The following is a 26,866-nucleotide window of genomic DNA, read 5'->3' as shown; positions in this document are numbered from 1 at the left end:
TAGCATTCTGAGTAGGCTGAAAACATGAAGATATTTGTGTTCCATGTTAATGCGGACCAGACAGTGACTTCAGCAGAGGAAGGTTTTAATAATCAAGTGGTTAAGATGACCTGTTCTATGGATGCCAGTCACCCTCTTTCCCCAGCAACTCCTGTTGTTGCCCAATGGGCTCATGAATAAAGTGGTCATGGTGGTAGGGATGGAGGTCATGCATGGGCTCAACAACATGGACTTCCACTCACCAAGGCTGACCTGGCTACAGCCACTACTGAGTGTCCAATCTGCCAGCAGCAGAGACCCACAATCAGCCTCCGATATGGCACCATTCCCTAAGGTGACCAGCCGGCTACATGATGGCAGGTTGATTACATTGGACTACTCCCTTCATAAAAGGGGCAGCAATTTGTTCTAACTGGAATAGACACATATTCTGGATATGAGTTTGCTTTCCCTGCATGTGATACTTCTGCCAAAACTACCATCCATGGCCTTACAAAATGCCTTATCCATCATCATGACATTCCACACAGCATTGCTTCTGATCAAGGAACACACTTCACAGCAAATGAAGTGCAGGAATGGGCACATGCTCATGGAATTCTCTTGTCTTACCATGTTCCCCATCATCCAGAAGCAGCTGGATTGATAGAATGGTGGAATGGCCTTTTGAAAACTCAATTACGGTGCCAACTAGGTGGCAATACCTTGAAGAGCTAGGGTAATGTTCTCTGGGAAGCTGTGTATATTCTGAATCCATCTACTGTATGGTGTGTTTCTCCTATAGCCGGGATCCATGGGTCCAGGAACTAAGGGATTGAAGTGGGAGTGACAGCACTCACTATTACCCCTAGTGATCCAGTAGGAAAATGTTTGCTTCCTGTCCCTGTGACCCTGAACTCTGCTGATCTACAGGTTTTAGTTCCAAAAAGGGGAGTGTTTCCACCAGGAGAAACAACGATGATTCCATCGAACAGGAATTTAAGACTGCCACCTGGTCACTCTGGGCTACTCATGCCCCTAGATCAAGCCAAGAAGGGGATTATATTACTGGCTGGGGTGATTGACCCTGACTATCAGGGCGAAATAGGACTGTAACCACACAATGGAGGTAAAGAAGAGTTTTCCTGGAATGTAGGAGATCCTCTAGGGCGTCTTTTAGTACTACCATGCCTTGTGATTAAAATCGATGGAAAACTGCAACAACCCAATCCAGGCAGGACTGGCTCTGGAACTTTAGGAATGAAGATTTGGGTCACCCCACCAGCAAAGAACCATGGCCAGCTGAAGTGCTTGCTGAGGGTAAAGGGAACATGGAATGGGTAGTGGAAGAAGGTAGTGATAAATATGATCTACAACCACGTGATCAGTTACAGAAATGAGGACTGTAAGGCTGCTTTGTTCATATTATACTGTTTAAGTTGTAAGATATCAAGTTTAAGAATGAATATTACTGAAGGACTTGCATCCTAATCTGGGGAGATTTAATGTGTTTCTGGTTATATGCAGAACAGTTGAGTATTGTTAGGTGAAAGAAAAAAACGCATTTTATTGTTTTTTATTTAGAAATTAAGTATGGTTTAAGGTGATGTGTATAGCTGCCAAGTTGACAAGGGGTGGACTGTCATGGTCGGGTTCATGTATCAACTTGGCCAAGTGATGGTACTTGTTTGTCTGGTTGGGCAGGTGCTGGCCTGTCTGTTGTAATGAGGACGTTTCATAGAATTAGATCATGATCGTGTCAGCTGCATCCACAGCTGATTCCATTTGTAATCAGCCAAGGGGAGTGTCTTCTGTAATGAGTGATGCTTAATCTAATCACTGGAAGCCTTTTAAGGAGGATTCAAAAGAAATAGGCTTCTTCCTGCTTCAGCCAGCAAACCTCTCCTGTGGAGTTCGTCCAGACCCTCCATCAGAATTGTCAGCTTCACAGCCTGCCCTACAGATTTTGGACTGTATGTTCCCATGGTTATGTGAGACATTCTTATAAATTTTATATTTATGACTATTTCCTATTGATTCTGTTTCTCTAGAGAACCCTAACTAATACACCATGAAACACAAATCATAAGAATACTGGAATGACTGTATTAATATCATGCAAAGCAGTTCTCAGAACAAGTCACATTATCGAGGATATAGTAGGCACAAATTTTCTAATGATAAAAGGGTCATTATAAAGACAATATATATATGCACTCAGTAGAGCATCAAATACATGAAGCAAAAACCAATAGAAGTAAAAGAATGACAAATCTACAATTAAAGCAATAGTATTTCTCTCTTGGAAACTGATGCAACAAAGAAAGAAAATCAGTTAAAGATAGAGAAGACTTTACCAACTTTATCAACCAACTTGACCTAATTGGCATTTACAGAACAGTCCATCCAACATCAGCTGAATACTTACTCTTTTCTAGTACACCATAGAACACAAAAATAAACCTTCTATGTCATAAAGTAAGCCTTAGTGAATTTCTTAGAGTTGAAAGCATACATAATGTGTTCTCTGATCACATTGGAATTAAAGAAGAAACAAACACTCAGATATCTGTAAGAATGCTACTGTTTTGAAATTAAACAAAACCCTGTAAATAACAGATGGGTCGAAGAAGAAATCACAAGGGAAATTTTAAAATATTTTATGCTGAATAATAAATGCATACACCATATATTTGTGTGATGCAGCTAAGACAATGCTTAAAGGAAAATATACAGCTCTTCTTTATTAGAAAAAAATCTATAATAGATTTATCTTCTATATTATGAAAGTTAAAGAAAATAGAAAATCGAAAGTAGAGGGAAAGAGCTATGAATATATGGCTAGAATAGGAAACAATAGAAAAAAATAAACTCAATTTAATTTTTGAAGATCGGTAAAATTAGTCTCTAATTGATCAAGAAAGAAATATGTATAATTTCACTATCAAGAATGTAAAAGGGAATTTACTTTTAAAGACATAATAAAGAATTTAATAGCAGTATATTTGATAACTTAAATGAAATGAATGAGTTCCTAAAAGACATATCTAAAACTTAAGAAGAAATAGAAAGACTTAATAGCTCTATATCTATTAAGGAAATTGAATTCATCATTTCAAACCTTCCTACATGGGATACTCCAGGCCCAGGTGGCTACAATGGTGATTTCTATAAAATATTGAAGAAAGAATATCAGTCTTTATGGTGCATTGTGGAACACAAGGTCAGGCACAACAGATACTTTTAGCAAATGACCAGTTCATTACTTGGGTCCAATAGAGCAGGGGAGAAAAAAAAAAAGAGCAGGTGAGGAGATCCCATTGAGCTTGGTCTCCTCGGGTTAGGGTTGGTGGATGGCAGCTCTCAAGATCCCACTTCACACCTGAGAAGAAACAAATCTGTGATCCCCAAATGTGGGGTATTTGTACAACCGACCAGGGAGGGCAACCTGCCAGTGAAAAATTCCACCCTGATAAATAGCTGGAGCTTCTTGTTCCAGGTTCCCATGTTTAAGGTATGGTAGGCCTTTCCATTAGACCTAATATCTCCCCGAGACTGTGAAATGGAAATACATTGAAACATCTGCACACCATAGGAGAGGGCTCAGGGGAAGATGGGGAGATGCTGCTAGGTATGCCCTTGACTTCCCCCAGCAGTCTTGTACAAATTCTATCAGAGGAAAAAGGAAGATGTAACACTCCCCAACTTACTTTATGAAGTCAGTTTTACCCTGATATCAAAACCAGATGAAAACACAAAATATCCTTCATGAATATCAACTTGAAAATTCCTTGTTAAGCATATTGACAAAATGAATCCAGTAATACGCAAAAACAATAATAATCATACAATGGGGTGTATATCAGCAATATAAAATTAGTTTAACATTCTCAAATCAACAAATGCAGTAAAAATATTTCAAAAGATTCTTGATAAAATAGTTATAGGCAGGATGGAATTCCCTCATTGATAATGGGAATCTCCACAATATAAATAGCCAATATGATACTTGATGATCAAAAATTGAGTGTTTTTCTTCTAAGATTGGGAAATGTTCTCATCACCTCTACTCAACATTGTACTAGGTCCTTGCCAGTATAATAAGGCAAGAAAGAGAGATAAAAGGCATACAGACCAAAAGGAATATCTAAAACTTTATGTGTTTGGAAAACTGCCTAACCATTTACATAAAAAAAAAATCCTAGTGAATCTATAAAGCTATTAGACATAATAAATGAACTTTAAAAATTTGCAGGATATGCACACAATATACAATAACTATTTCTACAAAATAGTAACAATAAGAAGTAGGGAAATTACCATTATATACCTAGAGATAAATGTAATGACATACGTCCAAGACCTGTTAAAAATGACAAACTTTTGCTCAGAGAAATTTAAGAAGTCTTGAATTAATGAAGAGATATGCTATGTTCATTGATAAGTAGACTTAATATGCTTAGGAAGTTAAATATCCAAAAATTGATCTATGATTTCCACGCAATCCCAAGCAAAAGACTTGAAGGCTTTGTGAGCGTCTGTGTGTGTATGTTATGTTTGTGCATATGTAGAAACTGAAAAGCTTATTCTTAAATTTATACAAAAAAAAATTTTGTATAAATAAAAAAGGCCTAAAACAACCAAAACAATTTATTAAAAGAATGTAATTGAAGAACATAATGCTACCTAATTTAAAGTATTATAAATCAATAGAAATCTAGACAGTGTGGTATTGATGTAAGGATAGACATATACACCAGCATAACCGAATAGAGAATCTAGAAATAGACCTATATATAATTGGTCATTTGAGTTTCAAAAAGGCAGCAAAATAATTCAATGGGGGAAACGATAGAAATTTCAAAAATTCATGCTTGGGCAACAGATTATCCTTTTGGAAAAATATAAGTATTGAACTTCACCACATACAAAGATGAACTCAGAACAGACTTTTACTTTTAAAATTATAAAATTCAAAATGGTTCATAAACTTATACTGTTGTCCTTATCATGAAAGTAAAATGACATATGAGAGAAAATATTCGGAAACCACATATCCAATTATGGTTTAATATCCAGAAATATTTTTTTTTAAATCCTTCAAATTAACAAAAAGCCAAAGACCTCATTTTAAAATGTGCAAATGATTTGAATAAATATTTTTCCAAAGAGAAAATGCCGATGTGAAAATCACATGTAAAGATTTTCATCTTCACTAGTTATTAGGGAGATCCAAATCAAAACCATGAGACACCATTTCCTACCTACTAGAATGACCACTATTAAACACATAGAAAACCACGAGTGTGGAGGGATATGGAGAAATAGTACTACTCATCCATTGCTGGTGACAATGTAAAATGGTACAGTCACTGTGGAAGACAGTTAGGTGGTTCCTCATAAAGTAAAGCATAGAATTACCATGTGACATAGCAATCCCACTACCAGACATATACCCCCAAGTTTTAAAGCAGTGACTCAGGCAGATACTTGCACCCTGATGTTCATAGTGGCATTATTCACAGTTGCCAAAAGATGGAAGCAACCCAAGTATCCATTAACTGATGAATGGATAAATAAGATGTGATATATACATAAAATAGAATATTATTCAGCTATAAAAAGTAATGAAGTCCTAATACATGGGACAATATGAATGAACCTTGAAGACATCATGTTGCATGAAATAAGTCAGACACAAAAGAACAGACACTGTATGATCACACTGATTTGAAACAATTAGAATAAGCAAACTCATCGAGTCAGAATCCAGAATATAAGTTAGCAGGGGATGGGGTGGGGATAGGGAATGGGAAGTTGTTCTAGTTTGCTAGCTGCTGGAAGGCAATAGATCAGAAATGGGATCGCTTTTAAAAAAGGGGAGGGCGGGCCGCGGTGGCTCAGCGGGCAAAGTGCTTGCCTGCCATGCCGGAGGACCTCGGTTCGATTCCCGGCCCCAGCCCATGTAAAAAACAAACAAACAAACAAAATACAATAAAACAAGAAAATGTTTAAAGATGTTTCCCTTTCTTCCTCCCTTCCTTCCTTCCATCCTTCCTTCCTTCTCTCTGTCTTTCCTTCCCTTCCTCCCTCTCTCTTAAAAAAAAAAAAAAAAAAAAGGGGGAATTTCATAAGTTGCTAGTTTACAGTTCTAAGGCCAAGAAATTGTCCTGATTAAAACAAGTCTATAGAAATGTGCAATCTAAGGCATCCAGGAAAAGATACTAATGTTCAAGAAGGCCGATGACATTCAGGATTTCTCTCCCAGTTGGAAGGGCACATGGTGAAGTCTGCTAGCTTTCTCTTTCAGCTTCTTGTTTCACGACGCTTCCCCAGAGGCGTTTTCCTCCTTCATCTCCAAAGGTCACTGCCTGGTGGACTCTGGTTCTCTCAGCCTCGTGGCTCTGCTTGGGTCTGCTGTGGCTTTCTTGCCATTCTCAGAGGCATTCTCTCCAAAAAATGTCTCCTCTTTTATAGCATCCCAGTAAACTAATCAAGACCCACCTGGAATGGGTGGCGACATATCTCCACCTAATCAAGTTTAATACCCACTCTTGATTAAGTCCCATCTCCATGGAGATAATCTAATTAAAGTTTACAACATATAGTACTGAATATGTACTAATCCATATATATATATATGGATTAGATGAAATGTCTGTCTTTACAACATGGGATTAGGGTTAAAACATGGCATTTTTAAGGTACATAAATCCTTTAAAACCAGCACAGAAGTTAAGGTTTAAAATGTACAGGGATCCTATCTGGAAAGATGGAAATGTTTTGGTAATGGATAGTGGTGATGGTTGCTCAACATTGTGAACATAACAGCACTGAAATATATATCTGAATGTGTTAAAAGGAGAAATGGTAGGCTATGATAGCAGAAGAAAATCTTTAAAAACATCCATGAACTGCACAACACAGTTAACTTTAAGTTAAACCATGGATTATAGTTAACTGCAAATATAAAAATGTTCTTTTATCAATTGTAACCAATATTTCACACTAATGAAAGGTGGTGTTAACAGGGTGGTATATGGGAATTCTGCATTTTATGCATAATTGTTCTGTAAACCCACAACTTCTCTAATAAAGGGGAAAAATATATTGGTGAAATTATAGAACTTCTGGTGAAAAAACATATGAGAAAATTTTTGAGAGCTTAAGGTAAACAAACATTTCTTATGACACTAAAACCATGAGCCATTAAAGAGAAAAAAATGTTAAATTGGACTTAATAAAAGTCAAAAGCTGCTATTTGAAGGTAAACATTAAGAAAATGAAAAGAAAGACAAAACACTAGGAGAAAATATTTTAATGCTTGTATCAGATAAAGAACTTTTATCCACAATTTTTAAATAATAACTTATAATTAATCAAAGACTATACAGAATCCAATAAAAGATTTGATCAAAAGATTTGAATAGATATTTCTAAAAGGAAAATAAATGAATCCCAATTGACAAATGAAAAGATGGTAAATACAACTTAATACAACTGCATACCCATTAGAAATTATAAAATTTTAAAAAATATCATTCAGTGGTAGGATGCTCGCCTTACATGCGGGAGACCCGGGTTCGATTCCCGGACCATGCACCAAATAAATAAATAAACAAATAAATAAATAAATAAATAATATATATACATATATCAACTGTTTCTAGAAAGAGAAACACAGTGGTGATGTGAATGGAAAATAGTACAAGCACTTCAACCTAAAAAAAAAAAAAATTTCAGGGATACAGACTGTGCAACAGGACTAGATACAAAAACTCAAAAATGGACAGCACAATAATACCTAATTGTAAAGTAATCATGTTAAAACACTGAATGAAGTTGCATCTGAGCTATAGGTTTTTTTTTTTTTTACTATTATTACTTTTATTTTTTTCTCTATATTAACATTCTATATCTTTTTCTGTTGTGTTGCTAGTTCTTCTAAACCGATGCAAATGTACTAAGAAACGATGATCATGCATCTATGTGATGATGTTAAGAATTACTGATTGCATATGTAGAATGGTATGATTTCTAAATGTTGGGTTAATTTCTTTTTTTCCGTTAATTAATAAAAACAAAAAAAGAAAAAAAAATTTCCAAACTTTTTTCCATACAGAAAAAATATGACCCAGTTATTCTACTCTTAACTATTCACCCAAGAGAAATTAAAACATATCCTCAAAAAGAATTGCATGCAAATATTTATAGCATTTTTGTTCATAGCCTCAAACTGGAAATTGCCCAAAAGTCTATCAACAGGTAAGTTGATTTTTTTAAATGTGGTGCATCTATACAATTGAATATTAATCAGGGAACAAACAAACAACTCATCAATGTTTTGATGAATATCAAAACGTTTATGCTGAGAGAAAAAGCCTGATACAAGACAAACATATGATATGAACCCATTTTCATGAAACTCTAAAACTGGTCCATAAATCCATAGTGACAAAAAGCAAACCAGCAGTCGCTTTGGGCCAAGGGTGAATGGGTGGCTGTGCTGGTTTGAAACTGCTCTGTACCCCAGAAAAGCCGTGTTCTTTAACCCCGATTCAATATTGCTGGGTGGGATCTTTTTTATTATTTCCATGGAGAGGTGATACACCCTATTGTGGGTGGCAACTTTTGATTAGGTTGCCATTACAATGGCTAAAATTGTAAGACTGAGTCCATGCACTGCCAGTAATCTGGAACAATCGGAATTCCAATATATTTTTGATGTGAGTATAAAAATACATAACTGGTTGGAAGTTTGGCAGCTTTATAAAATTACCATTTGATTTGGCAATTATGTTCCTAGATATTTTTCCAAGAGAACTGAAAACCTATATCCACCCAAAGATATAGGTCTAGTTTGCAAGCTGCAGGAATGCAATATATCAGAAATGTAACAGCTTTTAAAAAGGGGAATTTAGGTTTAAGGTCCATAAAACCGCCTCCAATTGTAAGATTCATAAGATATCTCCCTACATTTTCTTCTAAATGTTTTATGGTCTTAGACCTAATGTTTAGATCTTTGATCCATTTTGAGTTAACTTTTGTATAGGGTGTGAGATATGGGTCTTCTTTCATTCTTTTGCATATGGATATCCAGTTCTCTAGGCACCATTTATTGAAGAGACTGTTCTGTCCCAGGTGAGTTGGCTTGACTGCCTTATCAAAGATCAAATGTCCATAGATGAGAGGGTCTATATCTGAGCACTCTATTCGATTCCATTGGTCGATATATCTATCTTTATGCCAATACCATGCTGTTTTGACCACTGTGGCTTCATAATATGCCTTAAAGTCAGGCAGCGCGAGACCTCCGGCTTCGTTTTTTTTCCTCAAGATGTTTTTAGCAATTCGGGGCACCCTGCCCTTCCAGATAAATTTGCTTATTGGTTTTTCTATTTCTGAAAAATAAGTTGTTGGGATTTTGATTGGTATTGCATTGAATCTGTAAATCAATTTAGGTAGGATTGACATCTTAACTATATTTAGTCTTCAGGAAATAAATAAATGGGAACTCCTCAAAATTAAACACTTTTGTGCATCAAAGAACTTCATCAAGAAAGTAGAAAGACAGCCTACACAATGGGAGACAATATTTGGAAATGACATATCAGATAAAGGTCTAGTATCCAGAATTTATAAAGAGATTGTTCAACTCAACAACAAAAAGACAGCCAACCCAATTACAAAATGGGAAAAAGACTTGAACAGACACCTCTCAGAAGAGGAAATACAAATGGCCAAGAGGCACATGAAGAGATGCTCAATGTCCCTGGCCATTAGAGAAATGCAAATCAAAACCACAATGAGATATCATCTCACACCCACCAGAATGGCCATTATCAACAAAACAGAAAATGACAAGTGCTGGAGAGGATGTGGTGAAAGAGGCACACTTATCCACTGTTGGTGGGAATGTCAAATGGTGCAACCACTGTGGAAGGCAGTTTGGCGGTTCCTCAAAAAGCTGAATATAGAATTGCCATACGACCCAGCAATACCATTGCTGGGAATCTACTCAAAGGAATTAAGGGCAAAAACTCAAACGGACATTTGCACACCAATGTTTATAGCAGCATTATTTACAATTGCAAAGAGATGGAAACAGCCAAAATGTCCATCAACAGACGAGTGGCTAAACAAACTGTGGTATATACATACGATGGAATATTATGCAGCTTTAAGACAGGATAAACTTATGAAGCATGTAATAACATGGATGGACCTAGAGAACATTATGCTGAGTGAGTCTAGCCAAAAACTAAAAGACAAATACTGTATGGTCCCAATGATGTGAATCGACATTCGAGAATAAACTTGGAATATGTCATTGGTAACAGAGTTCAGCAGGAATTAGAAACAGGGTAAGATAATGGGTAATTGGATCTGAAGGGATACAGACTGTGCAACAGGACTAGATACAAAAACTCAAAAATGGACAGCACAATAATACCTAATTGTAAAATAATCATGTTAAAACACTGAATGAAGCTGCATCTGAGCTATAGGTTTTTGTTTTGTTTTGTTTTGTTTTGTTTTTTACTATTATTACTTTTATTTTTTTCTCTATATTAACATTCTGTATCTTTTTCGGTTGTGTTGCTAGTTCTTCTAAACCAATGCAAATGTACTAAGAAACGATGATCATGCATCTATGTGATGATGTTAAGAATTACTGATTGCATATGTAGAATGGTATGATTTCTAAATGTTGGGTTAATTTCTTTTTTTCTGTTAATTAATAAAAAAAAGGGAATTTATTAAGTTGCAAGCTTACAGTTCTAAAGTCATGAAAATGACCAAACTAAAGCAAGGATATAGAAATTTCCAATCTAAGGCATCTGGGGAAAGATACCTTGGTTTAAGAAGGCCTATGATATTCAGGGGTTCTCTCTCAGCTGGAAAGGCACATGGTGAACATGCCAATGTCTGCTAGCTTTCTCTCCAGGCTTCTTGTTTCATGAAGCTCCCCCAGGGGCGTTTTCCTTCTTCATGTCCAAGATCTCTGGCTATGTAGGCTCTGGTGGTTCTCTTGGCTCTGAAGTTTTTTACAAAATGTTTCCTTTTTCAAAGGATGCCAGGAAACTAATTAAACCTATCTAGAATGGGTGGAGTCACATCTCCCTCTAATCAAAGGTTAATACCCACAATTAATTGGGTGTGTCACATCTCCATGGAGATAACTCTAACCAGGTTTCCAGCCTACAGTACTGGATAGGGATTAAAAGAAACGGCTGCCTCCACAAAATGGATCAGGATTAAAACATGGCTTTTCTGGGGCACGTAATCCTTTCAAACCAGCACAGGTGGTTTCCATGGAGATGTATCGCCACTCATTACAGGTGGAATTGCTTACTGGAGTCCTTTAAGAGATAACCATGTTGGGAAAAAGCTTTAGTGCTGCAGAGCCCACACAGCAAGAGACCTTTGGAGTTGCAAAAGAAGAAAACTCCAAGGAATCTTTATGAAATGAGAAGCCAGGACAGAAAGCTAGCAGACCTTGCCATGTTGTCTAGAAGCTAAAAACCCTAGCAGACACTAGCCACGCCTTCTCAGATGACAGAATTATTCCAGACAGCATCTGCCTTTCTTGAATGAAGCCTCAGCTTGCACATTTTCATGGCCTTAGACCTGTAAACTTGCAACTTAATAAATTTCTATTTAAAAGCTTTTCCATTTCTGGTATATTACATTCCAGCAGCTTTAGCAAACTAAAACAGTGGTGTTTTGTAAAGAGAGGGAAACTTTGGGGTAGTGAAAATATTCATTATCATGTTGTGGGTATATATATCAAAACTCATGTAATTGTACATTTAAAATGGATGTGCTTATTATATGTATTTTATACCATAATAAAATACCAATACAAAGCCATTAGAATGGCTAAAATTGTAAAGACTGAGTCCATGCACTGACAGTAATCTGGAACAATTGGAATTCCAATATATTTTTGATGTGAGTATAAAAATACATAACTGGTTGGAAGTTTGGCAGCTTTATAAAATTACCATTTGATTCAGCAATTATATTCCTAGATATTTTTCCAAGAGAACTGAAAACCTATATCCACCCAAAGAATTATGTAAGAATGTTCATTAACAGCTTTATTCAGGATAATGAAAATTTGGAAACAATCCAAAATCCATCAATGGCTTAGGGGATAAACAAATTGTGCCAGGATTATACAATAAAACAATACTCAGCATTAAAAAGGAATGAAGCACTATTTCCTGCAACAACATGAAAGAATTCCAAAACATTACAACCTACGCAAAAGGTTACATGGTACATGATCAGTGGTTGCCTGGAGCTAGGTAGGCCTGTGGATAGAAGATTGATTGGGAATAAGCACAAGAGAATTTGAGGGGTGATGGAAGTATTCTACATCTTAAATGTGTTGGTGACCACACAGGTATATAGATTTATCAAAAGTCAGAAAGCTCTATAGTTAAAATGGGTGCATGACATATATAAATTACACATCTATACAAATTTAACCTGGAACAACACACATTAAAATATTTACACTGGTGTCTGAGGGGTAAACTGCCTCTTTACATCTTTTTTTAACGTAAAATTTTCCAATTAACAGGAATCAGTACTTTAATGCAAGACAAAAAATTAAGAACAGCTATGTGGTGAGGTCAACGCCATCAGCACCACTTGGGAGTTTAGCCATCAGCACCACCTGGAAGCTTATTTGAAATGAAGGCTCTCAGCCCCACCCCATCTCTACCAATTCGGGATCCTCAGGCTAACCAGAAGGCCAGATGATTCTTATCTATCAAAACTTGAGAAGCATTCCATTAAATACTTCTGAAGAAACAGGCAAAATATTACTATGTTTGAAGTGATGAGTGATGCCCAAATACCAGAATCTAGCGGGATTCTCAATTAATGCAACATACATGAAGCTGGATTCAAAAACATCGTAATGGATTTCATGTTTTTCCCTCTCAATTGAAATAGCACTGAGAGTCACTATGAAGGCGGCAAAGGATGCAGATGTTAACTCCCCACTTCGACTTTAATTTCTTGGAGGCCAGAGTCCCATCCCACAAAACAGGTGGCATAAACACTCCGGAGTCGTATCGATCATTTATAAATGCGAAGCACCGGGAACCAAGACCTCTGGAACCACAGCCAAGCTTTTCGGTCGTTTCCCTGCACACGCTCGCAGCAGGTGTCTCCTGGGATGCAGGCCTGCCGTGCCCGACGGACACTTGCCGGGCGGGGCGGGACTGCGCGCCGCAGGGCAGCGGGAGGTGGGGGTTGGGAGCTGCCGCGGGTGGAGTGGAGGCGGGAGGCTTGGGGTGGAGGCGGGAGGCTCGGGGTGGGGGCGAGGGCGGGGTGGCTACGCGGGGAGCGCCGAGGGGGCGGGGCGTTGCCGCTGCGACTAGAAGCTGTGAGGAGAAGCGGCCCGGCGGGGGGTGGGGCGTTGCCGCTGGAAAGCGGGAGGCGGAACCAAAGCGCAGGGCTTGGGTCGGGACTGTGGGGAGCAGGAAGATCTGGGACGCGCGTCTGGCCGCGCAGTTTGCGCCGCTGGGTCGGGGCGGGCCCCGCAGAGAAACCCCCTAACCGCTGTCCTTATGGGGCTGTGTTTTCCCTGCGCGGGGGAGGCTGAGCCTCCCTCGCCGGACCCGGTGAGTAGGGCCGCGTCTCCGCGGTCGCGGGTCCGGCGGCGCGCACCTGTCCCCGGGCAGGGCGCGCCGGGCCTGGAGCTGCCGGCGCCCAGGGTGGGGGCCGTTGGACGCGGGGCGAGGGACCGTGGTGGCGTGGGCGTGCGGGCGTGCCGCTGGGGGCGTTGGGGTCCTGCCGGCGGGACCCGGGCGGTTGCCGCCTTACCGTCGCGTCTCTCCCCTTTCGTAAGAAAACTTGTCCGAAGGCGGCTGCGGGGTCTTTTTACCTTTGATCGACTTTGGCTAAATTGAGAAGTCGTAGAACACCGGCGTCCCCTGACAGTGCTGCGTATGGGACATTCCTGGAGACGCGGTTGCTCTCCAAGATCAGGGTGCAAAAAGAAATAACTCCTCCTCCGTGAACTGGTGTTTAGTGTGTTCTAGAAGATGTGTATTTTCTTGTGTCTGTACCAGCTGTTTAAAGAAGGTGCTCAGTAAAGCGTATGTCCTGCACTTTATTGGGTATTTTATTAATCAATGATTTATCTTTATCTTTCGTTCTTTTATTAAAAGAATATCCTATGTACATATTGTAAGTTTGCCAAATTTAGCAAATAAAAATACAAGGTGCACAGTTAAAGTTGAATTTCAAATAAACAAGGAATACATTTTTAATATGTTGGTCCCATGCCATATTTAGGACATACGTGAACAGTCATTGTTTATCTGAAATCCAAATTTAACTGGGGTACAATACATTTTTGCTTTCTGTATCTTTCTATTATTAACAGCATTTTTACATTAGCTCTCCTTAAAGGGAGTTGATGACATAAAAAACCTAAGTTCCTCTCTTCTCTTTCTGGATAAAAAATAATGGAAGACTATGAGTTAAGGAAGAACATTAACTCTTTTTAGGCATTGGGTTATAGGTACTAAAATGACCTGTAAATTGATACAGGAAAGTTCAGTTTATCTTGGTTGGTGCTGTTGCTTTTAAATGTTAATTCTGTTTATCTGGCTGTTGATGAAATACCAATCTGTCAGCATTTGTTAAGCACCCCCTCCCCCCTTCCTTATCCCTATACCCTCTTCACTCAGATAACCACATGGGTTGCTCTTTACCTTCCTGGGGGTCATTACTTTAATGTGGCCTTATTAGCAGGCTTTTCCTCATCACCCTAAATAAAATGGATTCCTTCACTATACAACACCCTTCCCCATCCTCCCGTTACTTATCCACCATGTTCCTCTTTTGATTTACCTGAAGCGCTTAACTACCTTTTTCTTTTTTCTGTTTTTTGCATGGGTAGGCACCGGGCATCGAACCTGGGTCTCTGGCATTGCAGGGAAAAACTCTGCCTACTGAGCCATTATGACCCACTCAGCACTTAACTACCTTTTGACAAGCATGTAATTTATTTGATTTTATTTCTCCTTATGCCCTCATTGGCATGTGCATGTAAGCCAGCCCCAGAAAAAATGTTACTTACTGTCCTATATATTTAATGATTTTATGATTAAATATTAGTGTATTAAAAAAATATATTCACTGTTTCCCAACATGGAACACTTTCGTAAATGTACTCCAATCTTCCCTTACCACACAGTGAAATTAGCTCATTCATGAACTTTTCCTGAAAACACCAGCCTCCTGCAAATTCCTTTTTAATTGGCAGTAATACCAAACCCTATATTTTCCTCCTTTTGTATTATTTAGCATCATTTGATTTTATTGCCCTAACTAGCTTGTAAGCATTTCTTTATAAGTGAATAGATTATTGTACAGGCCAATTTGTTCGATTTTTTATTTTTAAGTCTTAGCATGTCTTACTGGAAGAATGAAATTCAGAATATTGAATGTTTTTTAAATGTTTTAAATAGTGGCATTCTTAGTGGGGCAATTTTGGGCCAGTACTAAATGTTTTTGTAAACCATTATGGTACCTATAAGACATAGGTGTATAATTTATCCATAATCATGTTTGGCTTTATTTTAAAACATATTGTATTAACACTTTTTCCTTAGGAAGAGAAAAGAGCAAAACTTGCAGAAGCTGCAGAGAGAAGACAGAGGGAGGTGAGATTAAAAATAAAATTTTGCTTATTTACATGGTTTGTATTTATTCTCCATAGGTGCCTATTACTAGTAGCATTCTTAGTGCAAAGGATATCTGATATCCTATAAATTATAATTATAAAGTAATCATTTTCCAAAATGATTTCTATGTTTCTACAAATTTCAGGAATATATTTATATCATTTAATGCATGAAAATTAACTTAGAAATGTCTTCTGTAAGATGAAATGTGCCTTTAATAATATTCTTCCTTGGCACAAAATAACTGAAACTTGTGAAACCCTCGCAAATGTGAAGTAAGCTTAGGGGGAAAAAAAATGTATGGTTGCAAAATACCCAATGAAGAAATGATAGTTTGTTTTGTGATTTATGTAAGACCCTTGTAGATCTATTGTAATTCTTTGTTACTAAAAAGAAACAAACAAAAAACTACAAAATAAAAACCAACCAACCACCCAACCAAACCACCCAAACAAACCACCTTTTAGACACAGGACACTGCCTTTCTTTCTCTCTGTCTGACCATCTGTCTTTTTAAAAAAAAAAAAAAAAAAATACCCTTACAAATTTCTTAAAGGCTGCATCTCGGGGCATTCTGGATGTTCAATCTGTGGAAGAAAAGAGAAGAAAAAAGGAAAAATTAGAAAAGCAAATCGCTACATCTGGCCCCCCACCAGAAGGTGGACTTAGAGTAAGTATTAAATTTTCTTAAGGTTTTGCCTGTAATGCTGGAGACCAGGGTTCGATTCCCAGTGCCTGCACATGCAAAAAAAAAAAAAAAAAAATTTTTACTTTTAATAGACATTTTTAGAAACTTAAGTAGCAATCCACTTAATAATCTCCTCTTGAATACATTATCAGAAAATTGTGAATTAATTGAAAAACACTTTTAGTAGATTGGAAGAAGTGTCATTTTTACATTCATTGGAATAAATTTGCTTTTGTCTTTCTCAAAACGAAATTGATTTTTTCCTGGGTATCTTAATCTTAATATAAAACTTAAATGTGTAGAAATGTCAAGCACTTTTGAAAAATATAAAAAAGAAAGTAAGAATCACCGCAAATCCAGTGTTATTTGGACAGACATCACTTCTAATCACTATCTGTACATCTTATTAAATCAGATTACATTATTTTTTATTGTTTTTCACCCAATGACTTGAGATCATTGATCTTTACATTGTCAAAGTTACATAAATTTGAATAAGGACAATAGGGTGCGCAAGTGTGGGTGTGATACACACCTATCTCCCATGTAGCAGTTGCCTCTCTAGGCACTGAGGATATAATTATGCACAAATTAATAAGGCCCTTGAATTCAAAGATCCTTACAGTGTAGCAGGTTGATTTTATTTTCGTATTAATGCTTAGGAAAATAATTTAGATATTAAGAGTTTATTCTTTGGTTCCCCCACCCCTTTTTTGTTTATTACATGAGCAGGCACCGAGAATCAAACCTGGGTCTCCAGCATGGCAGGCGAGAGCTCTGCCACTGAGCCACCATTGCCCACCCTGGTCCATTTTTAAAGGAAATACTTTGTTTAAGTATGCTTGTGAAAGAGATAATGTCTTTAATTTCAGTCATTTATATTTAATTTTTCAGTGTTTGATTTGTTAGGATTTTTTGGCTGAATCACTGTCTTACTAATTCAATTTTATTTTTGGTTTCAAAATTTATACGTGTGTGTGTGTGTACACACATCATTATCCCAATTTCCCAGCTGCTAAAACAAATGCTATACAACCACAGGAATTTATTGTCTCAGGATTTTGAGTCTAGAAGTAAAAATCGAGGCATTAGCAAGGCAGTGCTTTCTCCTTAAAGACTGTGGCATTCTGGCTGGGTGTGATCCTTGGTCCTTGGCTTTTCTGTCACATCGCAGTGCACATGGTGGCACCTTCTCCTTTCCCTTCTAGATTTTGTTGACTTCCAGCTTCTGGCTGCTCCCTGTGGTTTCTCTTTCTGTATCCAGTTTTCTTTGCTTACAAGTGCCTCATTCAGCTTGGACACACCTTAACTAATAACATCTTCAAAGCTCCTGTTTAAAAAGGGGTTCACACTCATAGGACTAGAGGTTGGGACCTGAACATGCCTTTCGTGGGGGTCATTATTCAATCCCCAACAATCCCTAATTTATGGGGCAGATAGTTTAGGAGCTTCTTGAGCAGAGGTGATTCTGGTTTAGGAATATTGCATAGAGATAGAGTTATCTTTTTGTATCTTACCTTTGTATATTACATCATGTAATTTCATTTAATGAATAATATTAAAAGAAAACAGGTTAATGGTTAACTTTTAACGATGTATAGAAGTTCGTTTCAATAAAGGTGTGACTATTTTGCTTATGTTTCTTATATACTCTATAACAGGATAGTAGAGATTGAGTGTCACATCAAACAGTTGAAAGAGATAAGCTCAAATCTTCAGAAGTATGGTTGCTTTCTTCCAGTACTCTGTGGAAACAAAGATCTGTGCCATCAGGTTTACTTTATATTATATAGAGTTCTCAAAAGCAAACAAAAATTTATGAAAATTAAACTATGGAACTGGAATGATGTTGAGATCTACTATATCACAGAAGAAGAAACTGAGTTGATCAAAGCCACAAATGATGTTATAAGAAAAGGTTAATTTACATTTAATCAGAATTAAGAAGGTACTCTCTAACCTAATGTATTTAACAGTACTTTTAAACTCTAAGAAAAAAGGGGTTCTCAATTAAAGCTGAAGCTTCAATGCCCTGAAGCTTGTGTACTAAAAAATGAGTGCAGCCTTATATTGCTGCTGGTCCCCCCAGAAATACTCAAAGTGAAAAATGTTCTCAATTTTAAATTTACTACCTTTTCTTCCTAAGGTACTATTCTTGTTAAAAAATCTTTCTGACCCTCTTAATAAAATGACCTTTGAGGCCATCAAGGTGTGGGCCGTTGCAGGAGGATTTTCCCCAGGAGAAGAGTGGCTCACTCTCATAAATCAAAACTGTTACCCACTGTGAGTCATTTTCCCTTGGAATAGTTCCAGTCACCTCTGCGACCATACACTAGTTTTGAAGGGCATACTTCTTTTCCTTTGACCACCTGCACAGCACGTCGAGAGCATATGGTGAAACTCAAAATACATTTCTAGAGACTTAAGGATAATAGAAGGGAAAATACAGTTCAGGATTAAATAACTTAATCCTCAAGCCCCTTGACTAGGGTCCTTTAAGAATTGCTTATCTGGCCTACTAGCTAGATTTCCTTCTAACTAGACTCCATAATTAAGAGGAAAACACTTCCTTTCCTTGTTTTCATGCCTCCGTGTATTCATCCCCAAACAGCTCTGCCTCTTCCCAGGTTGACTGACATTGGAAAGGTCCACTGTCTTCTGGAAAGTGGCCTTACCTTAAGTAGTCAATGGGATGACCACATCAAGAGGCAAATTAACCATCAGTATAGGATATGTCAATGCGGGAACAGAAGCTGTCTTCTAGTGGCTCTAAATTCTGGGTGCACATTATATAGTCTTATGGGGGGGCTTTCAAAAAAGGCTGATCCTTGTACCCCACCACAAACCAGTCATAATCTCTGAGAGCAGGTCTGTCATCTGGAGTTTTTTAAGCTCCCAAGAAACTCTAACGTGAGGCCAGATTGAGAATCACTGCTCTTGTGTTTCTCAACACTAGTCCTAAGAGAAATACTATGGAAATAGAATTCCATGGTCAAAAATGTTTAAAATCCTAAATACTGCACGGTGCACTGAATTGCTTTCTTCAAGATTAAAAAGGGCAAAAATAATAAAATCTGTAGGGAGTCTTACAATAAAAAAAAGCAAATTTACTTGATTTAACTCATAATTCCTAAATCTATTAAATATATATATTTTTAAATTATACATAATGCCCAATATTCCTTAGATGTATTTGGAAACCACTACTTAAGAGACCTATTCTTTGTGTGCAGGGGCCATGCTAATCTCCTCTATATCGTTCCAATTTTAGTATATGTGCTGCCGAAGCGAGTACTTTAAGAGAACTTTTTCAATTGGTAAATAATTCTCTCTTTCCCAGTGGCTCTCTGTCACAGATATAATAGACTTGGTTAAACATAATGACACATAGAACGTTTTGTTAACTCAAGCAAGGAAAAGACTGCCAAACCATTTATTTGTTTATTTATATCATTTACTGGTTCCTGGACTCAAACAATAATTCTTTATTTTGGTTTTGTGGTTTTATGGCTGCTTTTGTTTTTTGGCAGTAGGGTAGCTTACTTTTACTTTCTTTTTTCCCTATATTGACTACTGAATGAGATCTAGCTGCCCATTGATCTGCCCAGATATTTTACTTTACTGTTTTTGCTTTTTAAACCATCGCACATTTTAGTTTAAACTTCTGACCATAATGTAAAATTTGATTGATAGCTGCTATTCACATAGATCATTTTGCTTTTCTATATTCCTCTTTTTATCTGTTTGTTCACTAGAATATTGTTACATAACTTTGAATAAAATTGACTGTTCTCTGTATATTTTTATCTTTTCCAGTGGACAGTTTCATAAAACATAGCGTGAGTGGAAGAGTATAGTACCAATAACTAATATCTGCAATCAAGTGGACCTTCTCAATTTCTTCTCTTTGAATTAAAGAAGACTTTTAGTGTTCTTAAGTAGAGTACTAAATCTGTATAGAAAACATTGCAAATGCTTTTGATTTTCAAACTTAAAAAATGGTCAGACATTTCATTAAATTCTTATTTTCCTACGTTTGCTACAGGCAGTATGTGCCATTTTTTATCAGTTAAAGCTTGGAGCTAAATAGTGAATATATATACATCTGCATGTAAAATCTTTGCATACATTTTTGACATTAAAATTTGCGATTGTATTTTCTCTCCTTTATAAAATTATCTAGCTATTTAAAGTTGTGCTGCTTAGCCATATATCTTTCTTTATCTCATTATATTTGAAGACTTTTGCTTAAACTTATAGATTTAGTGCCTTTAAACTGGTCACCAAGGAAAACCTTGAAAAGTCATTTAAAGGGCTTCTCTGAAAGAACACTGTAAATTTTTACAGCTTATAAGATATTGAACATTTGTAAACAAATGTTGAATTTTCTCCTCATTTTTATTGCTATAGCTTACAAAGTTAATATATTGTGCTTTACGTTATACTGAAGGTTGTTGGGTTATTTATATTTTATTCAATTTAAAATTATATAATACTGGTACCATCAGAGGGCAGTGATGTACTGTTGTATTATATCAGATTCCACTCTGTAAAGATCTTTGCAGTAATTGGATGAGTTAAACTGAAAATCTGGGTGGGTTATACTGAGTGTTAATGTATTTATCTAAATTTCATAAGCATTTAAAATTTTGTGCATTTATTATGAAGAATGTTTGTAGGATTTATACAAATGTGAAATTGATGAGAAAAGTATTAGCATATGAGAAACAGATAAGTACTGTACTGTATTTAAAAAGATTTACATCAACCATAAATATTACGAAGTAAGTCTATGTGATGCAGTCATAAACTTAAATTTTCATTTATTAGAAAGACAATTTTATAGCACTTGTGATTTTTTAAATATATAATAAGCTAAAATATAAGAATTACTGCTTCTTTTGATCAGCTATTATAGTGGTAACTCTTTTGAATGGCAAGACCACATACTGAATCCTAAGTTAAAATTTGCAGATTGTAAATGCTAATAGAGACAGTAAATTAAATAGACCAGTTCACTTGACTTAGAGAAATAAAACTGAGCCACCATTTCACCCATCACTCCCACAAAACTTTTATTAAATTGCAGTATATTATCTATGCTAATTTTAGTGTTTGAAATATAAGAGATATCTCTTGATGCCTCACAAGAAAAACTACTTTTTAAAATCATGGTGTGAAGTATTCTATGAATATCTAGGCAAGATGTAATTAGGCTCAATTTTCTTTATCCCTTTAGAAGATCGGTGGTGTTTTTGTTAATAAGGAATAGTGAAATCATGGAAAGGTTTTTAGAAATAAACATTTTTGCCTTTGTGAAGATTAATTTTTCCAAGGCAGAAAGGAAAAGGGGTCTTTAATAGCTAAATGGATTTAGAACTAGAGCATTCCATCTTGGAAATGTACATATATTTCCTACTATTTTAATATAGGGAGAACAATTATACCTTTCCATCTTCAAGAATAAGAACTTGGTTTACTGGTCAGGGAACCTCAGGAATGCTTTCATCTCTTTAAGATAATTGAGAACAGAGCTTAGGGCTCAGTACGTCCACACAATCTTTGAATTTATAGTTAGGCATGTTTCTTTTGTGATGCTCTAAAGGAGAAATGTCACTGGTCTCCAGTTTCCTTAGGGAACAGTACTATAATAAAGGCTTACACCCGGGGGTAAGGTCCTGTTTGTAATAGTTTCATACCCCAAAACTGTGCTTATCTCCTGTTGAACCAGGAATATCTTGGTGTTTAGCTTTCTGGGAACAATGGGCTATGATCACTCCAGCAAAACATGGCCTGCCTCCGTGGGTGTGATTACCTTTCCCCCAAATCACGTGGGTTACGTGGACTAGGGTGGATACCCAAACGTTAGGAATAATGTTAGGAAGGAGAAGGGAAACAGGAGGCTGGATACCTAATAGGAAACCAGAGATGACTACTAAATTCATATATACATATATATATATATATATATATACACACACACACACACACACACACACACTCATATACATACAGGCATCTCCCTCATAAAAATATGCATCAATTCTTGATGAAAACACTTAACTTGGAAATCTATTCTATTTCTATATAAAAGCACAAATAATCCGAAAGTGAAATTAAGAAAGCAACGCCATGCGAAGGGCATGTCTGCCGCCAAGGACGTAGAAAGGGACACCCGTGTCCCAGGACCACTGCCCTTGCTTTCTCTTCCTGGTTACAGACGCCGTGTGCCTGGAGGCGTGCCGCGCTGGTGCAGTGAGTGCCAAGGAGGGCCTGGAGGTGGAACCAGAAGCATTACATTCAAGTTTATGAAGAGATGAAAGTTTTCTAGAGTTAAATCTGATTTCATTTCAATACAGGAGAGGTGAAAATGGTGATCCCAAAGGCTTCTTTAAATAGACATTTCCTGGATAGAAACGTATCCCCAAATACCTCTAATTATATCTGTGAATGTTTTTTATAACACCATATAGCTGTAAAGCAGAATATATTGGCCAAGTTACAGGAAGCAGTTGAAGTTAATTTTGGAACTGCTGTGACATACGCATTGTTTGAATATGCCGAAGACAATGAAGTCTTTGGAGACAGTTCTGGAGAATCACCATCCCATTAATTCTGCGACATCCATAAGCAATATCATCGCAGTTGAAACTCCTAATACAGCCCCATCAAGTAAGAAAAAAGACAAAAAAAGAACAACTTTCAAAAGCCCAGAAACATAAGCTGGCAGAAAGAACAGATTAAAAAGGGGAACTACCTCGAGGGTAGAACTGGGTTGATGTGGTTAATCATTTAAGCAAAACTGGGTCTAAAGATGAATAGTGCTTTAAAAAGGGAAATTGGATTCAAAATCTTTCATTAGACTCTTTTCTGTTACTGAAGTGACTTTTTATAAAACTTTTTTGTATGTGTTTCTTATGTAAAAGTTGTAAGCTTAAAGTTCTTATGATGATCTGGTTGTATTAAATTATTTTCACAAACTTGCCTTAATAAAAGGTGAAAATATTACTATTTAGTATACTTTATGAAGCCTGTCAAGCTTGTTAATAGACAAATATGGGGAATAATAGATAATCAGTGTTAATTTATATGATCTTATTCTAGTGGATGTGATATATTTTTAAAGGAGCATGAAACCTTTTACAGGCTCTCATCCCAGTGGAGCAAAATACTGAGCCAACAGTTACTCAACAGTATGATCCATGTTAATAAGCTTCTCATATTAAAGTCTTCATTTCTTCTTTCTCTTAATTCCTTAAACATAAATTGCTTCAGAGAAATTTACATTCCAGTATTTGAACTTTTACTCTTTGTAAGTCCTTTTGATTTTTCAAGTATGAACTGCCTCCCTTTAGTAAATGGATATCTGTTTATATTTTTCTCTTGTTGGTTTGGGTCAAGATGTTTAATCATGAGATCTTTCTATGATATGTGAAATAGGATAATATAAAAATAAAAAAGCTGTTGTATACATTAGAAAGCATTTTGAATAGAAATATGGTTCTTATTTAAAACATTTCTCTTTGCTATGTATACTATGATAGAGTAAACAATGCCTTAATTTTTTATTGTTGGAGACAATAAATTGCTATTTATCTGCAAAAATAAAACCAAACAACTCCAATCACAATAGCATCAAAAAGAAAAAATATATATACTTAGGAAAAAACAAAGCAAGTGAACTATCTGGGCATTTAAAACTATAAAAATTGCTAAGAGAAATAAAAGTTCTAAATGGCGAGACATTCCATATTCATGCGTAGAGAGACTCAGTGTTGTCCAGATGGCAGCTTTCAATTTGAGCAATAAATTCTGCAAAATCCTCTCAAGCTGTTTTCTTAGAAATGGATAAGAAGATTCTAAAATGTATTTGGAAATGCACGACCTAGAATAACCGAAATAATTTTGAAACAAAATAAACACACCAAAAGGACTTATTCTACCGATTACAAAACATAGCATAAAACTACAGTAGTCAAAAGTGTGGTCTAGGCATGAGGATAAGAATTCTAGAGCAACGGGACGGAAGAGAAGGACCAGAAATAAACTTTTGCATTAACAGTCAGCTCATTTTCAACAAATGTTTCATAATACTCCTAGAAGAAAACATAGGGTAAATCTTTATGATCTTGAGTTACAGATTTCTCACATATGATACCAAAAGTACAAACCATGAAAGAAGAAATCGATAAATTGGAAGAAATTGATAAATTGAACTTTCTAATAATTAAACTTTAGTGCTTCAAAAGCACCATTAAGAAAATGAGAAGTCTAACCACAGACTGAGAGAAAATATTTACAAATCATATATCTAATAACGTGTGTCTAGAATATATAGACTACCCACAACTCAATAAGAAAGAGATTACCCAAGTGGACCTAATCTAATCTACAAAACTATTTTTTTTAATCTAGAAGACCTTCTAAAGCACTTTTTTATTACAGTTGGTAACAGAAAAGAAGTTGGACACATTTGAAGAGTGGATGCACTGAAGCTAGTTGTGAAGATGGAGCCACATAAGAAAGAATTTAGGTGGCCTTACAGAGTTGAAAGAGGCTCCTGGCTTACAGCCAGCAAGGAAACAGGGACATCAAGAAGTCAAATTTGGCCAACAACCTGAATGTGCTGGAAACAGGAAACGGATTCTTCCCCAGAACCTGTAGATTAGAACCTAGCCAAGCCAGCACCTTGATTTTGGCCTCATGATACTCAGAGCAGAAAATTTAATCTGCCTGGCCCAGACTTCTGACCACGAAAACTGAAGTCTAATAATGGGTATTGTTTTAAGCTCCTAAATTTATGGTAATTTATTATGCAGCAATTGGAAATGTAGTATGTGTCCTAGTTTGCCAGGGCTTCTATAATAAATACCACTCACAAGTTGGCAGAAATTGATTGTCTGACAGTTTGGGAGGCTTGAAGTCCAAAATCAAGATGTCAGTGGGGCCACACTTTCTCTGAAGTTTGTAGCATTCTCGTGGTAGTTTTTCAGCAATCAGTAACTCAATCTGCCTCTGACATGGAACTCTTTTACTTTTTGTGTCTCCTCATTTTATGACCAAATTTCCTCTGCATGTAAGGACTACAATAATAATGGATTAAGGCTCACTGTGATTCAGTTGGCCTCACCTTAACTAATAGGATCTTTGAAGATCCTATTTACAATTGAGTTCACATCCACAGGACCAGGGAATAGGACGTCAACATGTCTCTGTGGGGGGCATGATTCAATCTATTACAATTATCTGACACTAGAAATCACCAAAAGGTGATATGGTGAGCATGGAATTATGCCAGGAATTTGTGAGTCAGTTCTGTGAGTCAAAAGTTTGGTGGTGCCAGCTCTACTGGCCTAGGGTATCCTTCTATAACAGTGATCTACTTGCCATGCAGTCTGTATGCTGGAGTTGGTCTGCCGGAAACTATCTGCTTGGAAGCAGCTTAGGTGGGGGCTCTGGGTGTTTTGCAGAGAATATGAACCTGAATTCCAAAGCCTGATCGACTTTGAGACATTAATGGAACAGGTTATCTAAGCCGTTCTCCAAGCCTCCAAGATAATTCATTGAGGTTAAGGGACGTTGGTGAGGACCTCTTTGCACAGCCATCCAGTTTCCTCCAGCAACTCTCATTGGTTGCAGAATGCCAAATCCTAGCCTTTAAATATCACTAAGTCAAATTGAAAAGGTTCAAGACAACTGATGAGCTTTTTGAGTTAATGTGATCAGTCATAGAATCTGGGAATTTTAGGGGAAAATAAAGAGCATTGGGATCAGGGCCATTAACTTTGTGACCTTGGGCAAGATACTTCAGTTTTCTGAGGCCTCATCTTCCTTAAGTGTAAAGAGGTATAACAGCAAGATAATTTCATAATTTCATGGTTACTGCAAACTTAATGACATTTAGTTTATGTTCAATAAATATTGATATCTTTCTTCATAGATGTGGAAAAACTGATGGCATGCTTTGCCAGATATCTCATCAACAATCTCAAAGACAACTTTTCTAAAAGTGTATTCAAAGAGAGGAACCGGAGAATAATTTTAATTAATCCTAAACCAATTTAAATTTAGTTTACTCACCCAGTGCTTAAAGTCTCTTTTGTGATATCTTTGCCTAACTCAACATGCAGTCTTTGTTGTCTACCCAGTGACAGAAGGCTCAGTATCTTTTAAGGCAAGCGTTACACTTTCAGGTAGTTTTTATTATAAGTTCTTTTTTCCTTTGAGCTATATTGGTGACCCAGAGGTTTCTACTCACTGGCCCTAAAGCTACCCTTTTGGCCAATACAAAACCACCTCCAGACAAGATACCTAACAGTCCTCCTGACTCATTTCATAACAGTTGAAAAATGAACACTCCCTGGGGTTTCTTCATTCATTCCTTAAATGGAATGATTTAAGACCCTTCACCATCTATCCTGTAGGGACTGTACAGATATGCCCCAGCCTACATTCAAAAAACCTGTAAAAAATGATTGCAGTA

General features: G+C 36.8%; 1 protein-coding gene, 1 non-coding gene and 1 pseudogene across 2 annotated transcripts; 2 read left to right on the top strand and 1 right to left on the bottom strand.

Moving 5' to 3' along the window:
* The first annotated feature begins 13,439 nt into the window (after positions 1–13,439).
* Positions 13,440–20,421, top strand: SVIP (small VCP interacting protein). The gene is made up of 4 exons (XM_077114241.1): positions 13,440–13,622; positions 15,624–15,674; positions 16,252–16,365; positions 20,200–20,421. Exons 1-4 carry the CDS (start codon positions 13,569–13,571, stop codon positions 20,212–20,214), a joined length of 234 nt encoding a protein of 77 aa, XP_076970356.1. The 5' UTR covers positions 13,440–13,568; the 3' UTR covers positions 20,215–20,421.
* On the bottom strand, positions 19,571–19,678 carry LOC143645394 (U6 spliceosomal RNA). The gene has a single exon (XR_013157106.1). It is a non-coding gene; the product is annotated as a U6 spliceosomal RNA (small nuclear RNA).
* A 1,724-nt stretch (positions 20,422–22,145) lies between the features above and the next one.
* On the top strand, positions 22,146–23,941 carry LOC143645252 (RWD domain-containing protein 4 pseudogene; annotated as a pseudogene).
* Positions 23,942–26,866: the final 2,925 nt, after the last annotated feature.

This window comes from Tamandua tetradactyla, chromosome 8 (genome assembly GCF_023851605.1).
Source record: "Tamandua tetradactyla isolate mTamTet1 chromosome 8, mTamTet1.pri, whole genome shotgun sequence".
Taxonomy (NCBI): domain Eukaryota; kingdom Metazoa; phylum Chordata; class Mammalia; order Pilosa; family Myrmecophagidae; genus Tamandua; species Tamandua tetradactyla.
Note: the sequence above shows the minus strand (reverse complement) of the source record. Positions and strands in the feature narration are given on the sequence as shown.